This window comes from Hibiscus syriacus, unplaced genomic scaffold (genome assembly GCF_006381635.1).
Source record: "Hibiscus syriacus cultivar Baekdansim isolate YM2019G1 unplaced genomic scaffold, ASM638163v2 tig00110676_pilon, whole genome shotgun sequence".
Taxonomy (NCBI): domain Eukaryota; kingdom Viridiplantae; phylum Streptophyta; class Magnoliopsida; order Malvales; family Malvaceae; genus Hibiscus; species Hibiscus syriacus.
Window position 1 is genome coordinate 2,317,294 of NW_024062820.1, and position 8,784 is coordinate 2,326,077.

The 8,784-nt window shown below is 37.0% G+C and overlaps 1 protein-coding gene and 1 pseudogene across 1 annotated transcript; both read right to left on the reverse strand.

Moving 5' to 3' along the window:
• Positions 1-989: 989 nt before the first annotated feature.
• LOC120137890 lies at positions 990-5,618 on the reverse strand (annotated as a pseudogene).
• A 1,552-nt stretch (positions 5,619-7,170) lies between these two features.
• Positions 7,171-8,427, reverse strand: LOC120137818 (probable inactive leucine-rich repeat receptor kinase XIAO). Its single transcript, XM_039153471.1, has one exon. The coding sequence runs from the start codon at positions 8,425-8,427 to the stop codon at positions 7,171-7,173; it is 1,257 nt and encodes a 418-aa protein (XP_039009402.1).
• Between the last annotated feature and the right edge of the window lie 357 nt (positions 8,428-8,784).

Sequence of the window (8,784 nt, forward strand, 5' to 3'; positions counted from 1 at the left end):
TCAGTTATTGTCTAATTTGGACGTTAACATGATGTCTGGGATATGATAGTCGTTTGAGATTTTGAGATCAGATTTTCTCATATCACAGTCAACATGTTAATGTCTAACTTAGAATACTGTTAATTTTTTTAACGAAAAGGACGAGTTTGGAACATAATGAATAGTTAGATGACATTTATAATTTATAATAGTCGAGGGACTCGACAAAATAATATTGTATAATCGGATGACTATTTTATAACTTTTAATAGTCGAATACTTTATATTCATAGGACTATTTATGTACTTTATCCTAATTTTTAATGGTGGATGACCAAAATGAAATAAAATAATAATTGAAGTGATAACCATGTAGTTTACCCTTTGTTTATATGTAATTGGAGTTAAATTTCAATATATTTGTGAAATGAAGAAAAATAGAAGGAAAAAGAGAGAGAATAGTACATATATTAAAATTCGATTTCATGTAATTTAATGTTACCTTTTAAAAATAACTATCCAAGTTATAACAGGGTTGATTCAAGTGATAAATAACTTAATATCGCTTAAACAAAGTCTTGAGTTTAGGTCTTTGTATATACAGAAAATCCTTACATGGAGTTCACCCACCAAATTCAAGTGTCCGACGCGGATGAATCTTAATTAGTCAAGGCAAAACCTTGAAACCGGACAATCAAAAAATAATAACTATCCAAGTTCAAATAAAAATAAAATGCCCTTTGCTACACCTCCTAAGAATTTCTATTGTCCACAAACCTATATAACAAGATGTATTATAAATTTATTCAATAATCCATGCTCACTTCTTTTAAGCCTTTGTCTCACTTCCAAGCAATCATTACCATTCAAGAATCAAGATTCAAGAACAGCATCGTTGAGCCGAGCAACCATTTATTTAGGAACACCATGGGAAGCGAATCGAGTAAAACATTGAAGCCTTCTTTTTGGATCGAGCTCGAGGAACCACTATGAGATTGCATCCCTCGCAATCGACATATTAGTGTTTAGCTTCCACCCAAAAAGCAGTTGCTGCCACCAGAACTGCCCATAGCACAAGGCACATCGCGAACTTGAAACTTCACGTTGCGCGTTCCGACGTATTCCATGACTTCCAGATACTCCTGTAAATCTGAGTCACTAACCAACATTACCCATTCTTCTTCGTCATCTAAATACTTGAGTTGGAATGTCCCGGTTTGTAGTTTGAACCTCCTCGCAACTTCTTCGTATAGTTCGAAGCACCCAGCAGATGGCTCAAACTTAAAACGGACTGTATCATCTTTGTATGTAGCTTTCACAGTAATTTTTGAGCTGCTTTCAACGCAGATTTTCACTTTAGAATTCTTAGCCTTCTCGAAACTTTCAGAGCTTGATGTGCTTCCATGTGACATTGAACCAGATCCATTCGATGAGTCTGTCATACTTGAAGAAGCTGGTTGGTGGTTTTCTTCAGCATTTCCAATATCTATTTCAGCGGCAGCAGCCAAGGAGCTCGAACCCCGAAACATGAAGTGGGAGTTTGAGTCTTCTACCTTCAGATTCTCCTTGTTCAGACCACTGATATGCCCTTTTCGTAAATAAGAACCAATGGTTCCATTTTCCGTGTCTAGAGAAACTGACTTAGAGTCATCACTACAATCAATAAGAGGGACGCTAGATTTTTTTACTTCACCACGGGTATTTGGAACAAGCACACCCCTTGCAGACTTGCCGTTGTTACCACCAAAATAACACTGGTTTTCCTCCAACTTAACCACTGAATTTTCTTCATCTGGGCAAGATTCTAGCGACGCTGATGATTTCTCTTGACTACAGGTTCAAGAATTTGGACGGGAAGGTTCTTATTGGAGAGTACTAGTGTTTTCCTGCTGCAATAAACTCTCCGGTCGATTGATCAAACTTCAATCCTCCTTCCACCCCTTGCACAGAGTCGATAACAGTTTGTATTTTTTTAATGATCTATTCACCTTGTTAATCTTGCGAGACGGCCATCTTGAGATCCCAAGTTGTCTACATATCCTTTTCAGTGTAGTGGGGCAAACTACAAGGAGCAGGAAATCAAAGGTCAATCATACATCAAAATATATAGCATGAACCAGGTTCACTCTACTGCTTGAAAATGATATTCCAAAACTTGCATATGTTCATTATACCCGTTTTCACAAGTATTTTCTAAAGCATATAGACTAAACGATAAAAACAATTTCTAGTTTCAAAGATTCTTCATAAAAAAATCATAAGATTACTAATAACGCTGGTTCTGATCGGGAGGATTTTGAGTGGGGCAAAGGCAGCGGTGATAAATTGGTATACGGAGCAATGCTTTGACTTTCAGTCGGGGATCGGAATTTTGGAACTTAAAATCACGAATTTGGAATTGGATTTTATAAACTTGCATATTTAAATTTTTTCTCCAAAAGATAAGCAAAATCTTATAAAGTCAACGAACACAAAAATTTCTACAGAAACTTGATCAGAACCGGCGTTATAGTAATCTTATGATGCACTTAAACAAGCAACTTCAAGGCTTACCACCAAGGCTTTTTGCAGCATCCTTCAGACTCCCTGAGAAATACTGTTGAAGAACACTCGAGCTAACATTCTTTTCTGCTGCAGTTCTCTTCTTCTCTATCTGCCTTCGTGGTCCGCTCATTGCCTACAAATATGCACGGAGATATTACTTAACCACATAAGGTTGCCCACAACGGCGGGTGCAAACATGGAACAACACAACTGAATAAAGAAAATAAGTTCAGTATATTCCAACACAAAAACTCATACATATCAATCATGTTAAACGATTAAAACAGGAAACACAAGTGCATATTGATTATTTCAAGAGAGCTTGAATACTTGCTAAGCTCAAAGCAAGCAAGTATGACAGGGCAAGCTCACGAGACATGTTAATACTTAATAGTACTTGCTTAAAATACTGCTGATTCTTCGATTTCAATTAGACAACCACTCTTTATTACTAGTAAACATAAGTATATTATTACAGGAAAAAGATAGTATCTTATTCAACTCAACACATACATAGTATCTTATCTAACTCAACAGTTATCAGAAAACAGATATCAGATCATGAATTCCTTTGTCTGGATGCATCGTTCAAATCAAATTTCCAGACTTCTTTCGTTTACATACAATAAATGAAGGATCCCTTTCATGTGTTTCACAAGTCAAGTACTCAAGTCATCCATCAAAAGGGAAAGAACATTCAACACGGTACCTGTTCACGAGGACCATCAGCTTCCTTTCCATCACTTCTTGAATTCGATACATTGGGAACTGTATCACTAGATTTCATGTCACTATCAGCAGATAATTCCATTTCCGAGCCCCTCCTAGATATAGACAATGAGGGGAAGTTTGATATTGCTTCCCTCTGAACCTCAATTTTTGACCCTTGTCCAATAATTTCTGCATCCGAAACTGTTCTCAAACTCCTACATATTCGTTGCATAGTACCTGAGAGGTTATTCAACAGGAGTTGCTGTTCTGAACTTCCTTTCAATTTAATAGGAAGAAAAAGCTCCAATATATAATCATCATCACCAGTGTAGGTGCTGCTCAACCTGATAGCAACGGCAGCGTTCAGGTTACACTTGCGTGCGTGATGAACAAGCGGATAATCACTAATGTCATATGTCTTCACATCAGTAGAGAAGAATGGATGCTTAGACCGAAGCACTTTTCCAGCTATACCTTTTCCTTCTTCAAGGTAATGTTCCATACAAGCTCGCACAAAATGCTATGTCTCCCTTTCATTAACATAACAGGCTGTAGTTTCAACACGTAAGACACTTCCCTTCCTGACGTTTGCTACTCTCTCCACCACGTACTTTTAAAATTTCGTCCACAGCTTCCTCAGCGTAATTACAAGGAATCCATGTTAGAGCCAATGGCAAACTATGTGCATGACATACAGCACGTAAAACATCAGTTATTTAAGCTAATGCAGATTGCTGGTTCCTCGAGAGGCACTGAAGACAAAATTGGAAGGAGAGGCCTTAGAGAAAATGTACAGTACCACACTTCTTATTCAGTTAACCAATAAGAAAAACACCCAATATTGTTTATACTTACAGATACACACACACACACACAATTCAACATAAAAATGCCTTTTCTATAACAGCTGAAGTTAAATGCATTCGAAGTTCTAATGTACCTGTGGAAGAGGTCGTGGAGGAGTGGCGGTCCTTAAATTCACAGCCTGCACATGATAGGGTTCAAGATAAATTCCATGATATCATATATAACTAATACGGTTCAGTACCTTAAAATCCATACATGATTTACTTTAAAGGAATTGCTCTATAGTGTATGTCTGTGCGGGTGCGGTAAGGTTATTTTTCTCTAAAATTGATAATCTAAGATTAGGTAAATAACATATACCACCAGTACCTTCCCACATTCAACAATAGCATGGCACCTAAAGGTTGAATATCAGATGTTAGTTATAATTTTATCATACATTTTTAACATTTTCTAAACTAAATTCTAGCATTAATAACGCAAACTCCGCTTCATCCGAGAGAATTAAAGAAGTTTTCTGTCATTAACTACAGTTTCTATGGATCAAAGCTCCAGGGTTTCCATTTACAAACATGATGAAAATGCAAGAATTTCTAGCAGAAAATGCATTATTGTTCAGCAGTACAAACTTATAAATAATATGCGAAGACAATAATATTTTGCTGCAAAAAACTGAAAATTTGGGTTAGCAAGAGATGTAGAATGGAAGAAAAACTCTGGCAAGTTATTAGTCAGTAATATTTTACCTCCTTATTACTCTTCTTCATGTCATCCATTAAAATGGAGTTTAAGTTTAAATGAGTTATAGAAAGCCAAATGAGAAATAAGGATATGTTTGGGGAGTTACAGAAAACAGAAAAACAGTCTTTCAAACCTATGTTTCACAGACTCGGGTGTTACTGTCGAGTACAGATATGTGTCTGACACGAGTATGTTCAGGTTTCTCTTAGTTTCTCCATATATCTAAAGGGTCTTAGGAAAGTCATATCCTTGTGCCCCTGTCCGACACGAATATGTATAACACAGTTTCACAATAAAAAGGAAGAGTTAATGAAGGTTCAGACCCATAAATGCAAAATCTTTCAATTGCAGAAACATAAATATTAGTTACTAACCTGGAGTGCAAGGGAGACACTTTTCATTTCTGAATCAAAATTGGGTTTCTCTTTCATGGTGACAAGTTCCAGCACAGCACAACAAGACATCTCAGGAGGTTCAAAAATTGGCAAGGCAATGGAACCACGGATTTTGTAATTGACTGCATCTGTAACCCGCAAGTACTCGCCCTTACTGTAATGGATTACATTAGAAGTCCATTCAGGAACTCTAGAGATAAAAACACGACCAGGAAGACCGGGGGAAGAACCCGGTTTCAGTTCTGCAGAGAAGATATATGTCCTTGAAACTTCACGATAACCCAAAAGCATCTGGTCTAGCAAATAAGGCTGTTCAGAAGTGCTCAGCATATAGTGATCTCCATGCTTGATTGGAACCCAAACTTGTGCCAAAATGCCCCCTCCAGATGACTCCTTAAGAAAGGAAAATGCTTTAAGCATCTTCTCATCAAGTGAGGGTCTAGTTGGAAAAAGAACCAATGTATTAGACAAATCCGGATAACCCAATTCTGCTTCAGATGGAACCAATGAATTACTGATGTGTGTATCTCTTTCCTGGAACACCATGTTGTCCCCACAACTATAAGAATCTGATGCGGAAGACGGCTATCGAATAGAACAAAAACACAACTGATAATTTGAAAAAATAAAAATGAAAATAAAAGAGACACAAAATTTACGTGGAAAACCCTTAAATAATATAGGGTAAAAACTACAGGCAACGGTAGAAGAATTTCACTATGAAAAAATATGAATTACAACTTCTCTCGATCTACTAAAGAGAAAACAATGATAATTCTCTCTTGATAAAAAAGAGAAAATAACTCTCAATAAATTCTCTAAATTCTCTAATATTGAAAAAAAACTAGAATGTTTTGGGATGATTTTGAAGTTAAATGAACTAGAGTATTTATAGTTGAAGTTTAAAGATTAATTTGTAAATATCCTAAATTATAATAACTAAAAATAAAATTTTACCGCTGTACAATTTTTTAATAATTTCAAGCCAACTTCCGGTGACTTGACAAATTTAATATTTCATCAAACTTTCCATCAAAAATTTGATGGCCACTTAGTGTTTAATTTTCAACATCCGTGCCATTCAACGCATCAAAGTTTCACAAAGATGTCATAATTTTGTCCCGCGATGGGTAGCGAATCGAAAGAGGTATACGACAAGGACGGATACGAGGACAAACTGAAGGAAGCAAACACCCGATCTGTTGCTGAAGGATATTAAACCAACCAGCATATGAATCAAAGTTCATAAGGTCTGAAAAGTTAAAAGGGTCCTCTAAAAGTGAATTCCTGATCCTGCCAGTGCCACCCAAACCCTCCATCTGAGCTCTGGGAGGAACCCAACTACTATTTCCCGTTCTTTTAGATGAAAAGGGGTCCATTTTGCTCACAAAACAAACTAAACAACCCCACTTTCACCTGAAATCATAAAATGGTAGTTCTATGAAAAAACCTTCCACTAATTTCGGCTAGGTTGATTGACAAGAAAGACAGTCAGTTTGAAGTTGAAGCGGTGAGGTTCCCTCTAAAGAAGTCGTATTACATCTTTTGATGAACTCCTACATGGTTTGTAGTCCATTGATTTGGCAGATAATAAATATGAAAGGTCTCTTTAAATATGTGAAAACTCCATCTTATATAATTGTTGGAAATTTCGACGAATCCAACACGTGTTAGTATCTTAACCATTTAATATTATAAATATCTAGATTCTTCTAATAAATAAATTTATATATAATATTAAATATTATAAACATCTAGAATTTTATAGGGACATTTTTACACATCTCTAATTTTTATATTAATCTAGAGTATTCTTAATATATATATATAAACTAAAATAACTAAAATAACTCTAGAATTTACATTGTACCTTAACAATAATTTTGGCAGGTTACTTATATATAAATAAAGAGTCATAACAATTTATCTGGTATAATTTTCTATTACCATATTCATGGGAAAAAAACCAATTTACATGTGCTGCGAAAGTTAATCAATAGTTCTCTAAATGATTCGTGGTATTTTGAGTATAACCATGGCATGCCGATGCCGGCCTCTGCTGCCCCCGGCAAAGCGGGATCCTTAAAGGGCATCTCAGGCAATTATTCGCCAGACTACCTCTAATCCTCGCGACGGCGCTGCCGAACTCTACCGAAACGCGACCCAATAAGTAGTTATGATCTAAAAACAGGGTTCTCCATGGCCTCCCCAATCTTTGTGCATACCCTATGGGGATTTCACCTGTAAACTGATTGTGTGACAGATTAATCACTACTAATCTCTCGAAGTTCACCAACTTAACCGGTAAATGACCTTGCAGGAGATTCCATTGCGCGTCGAGCGTTCGAAGCCTGGACCCGCTTCCGAAGTAGTTGTTCACCTCCATTTTTTTGAACTTGTTGAAGGAGACATTGAGGTATGTCAACCGAGGTAATGCAAGAACTCCCCGGTTAACAGGTCCTGAAAACCAGTTATCACTCAAATCTATGTATAATAGATGCTCGAGGTCAACTAATGATGTGATATGGCCTGTCAGTTTGTTGTGTGACAATCTTAAAGTTGTTAGCCCTGAAGGAAGCTTTGGCAAGCTTCCGATCAATATGTTCGAGTCGAGCTCGAGTGTCTGCAGGTTTTCCAATGCATAAAGGCTGGGAATTCTTTGTGAAAACTCGTTGTTCGATAGGCTTAAGTGAGTCAATCTTCTTAGCTTGGAAATCCGAGCAGGGATCCGACCGGAGAGTTGGTTTCCAGACAGGTTTATCCTTTCAAGCTTCTTCAACCTGTATATCCATGTCCAGATACCGCCGGTAAAAAAGTTACCGGAAAGAGAGATTCTGGTTAGTTTGTTGAGGTTCTTTATGGTCTCCGGCACCGGCCCTCTGAACTTGTTACCGCTGAGGTCGAGTGTGGTGAGTGCGGTAAGTGTTCCTATTCTGGGTGGTAAAAATCCCTCATATCCAACGCTATCAAGCTCGAGCGCTGTTATTCGGCTCGTTGAGTTGCCTTGAGGGAAAGAGCATAAAATTCCCAGGAATTTCGAACCGGAAGTCTCGCATGGATCGGCCGAGAAATCCCAAGTCGTGAGGTACGACGACGGCGGGATCATGTTCGGATCGACGGAGAGTTTAAGGGATTGAAGAGCTTCGATGTCCGATTGTAACGTTAACGAATGAGAAAACGTAAGAAGGAAAGAGAGAATTGCAGCAAAGAAGATGACACATGAAGAAGAAGAACAATCAAAGGAATGCATGTTTATGGACAAGATGATCATCTAAAGCATCAGCGAAAGGAAATAACTTATAAATAGTTCTTCCAATAGGGTCTGTAAATGCAGTTTTTACTTGGAAAATGTATGGTTTTAATGATCATGCCAATTTAAAGTTAGGTTGAAAGCTTGTGAAGTGCTTTTATATTTTGGCAAAAAGTTCCAATCTTTGGCATTTCAACCTACTTTGTATAAAGAATGAGTCTAGATTTTTAGGGTAAATTACATGTTTAATACATAAACTATCAGTTTTGATCCGTTTTAGTACATAAACTTTCAATTTTTTTCTTTCAAAATCACTCCTAAAGTTTAGTTTTTGTTTCATCTTAGTAACCCGACGTT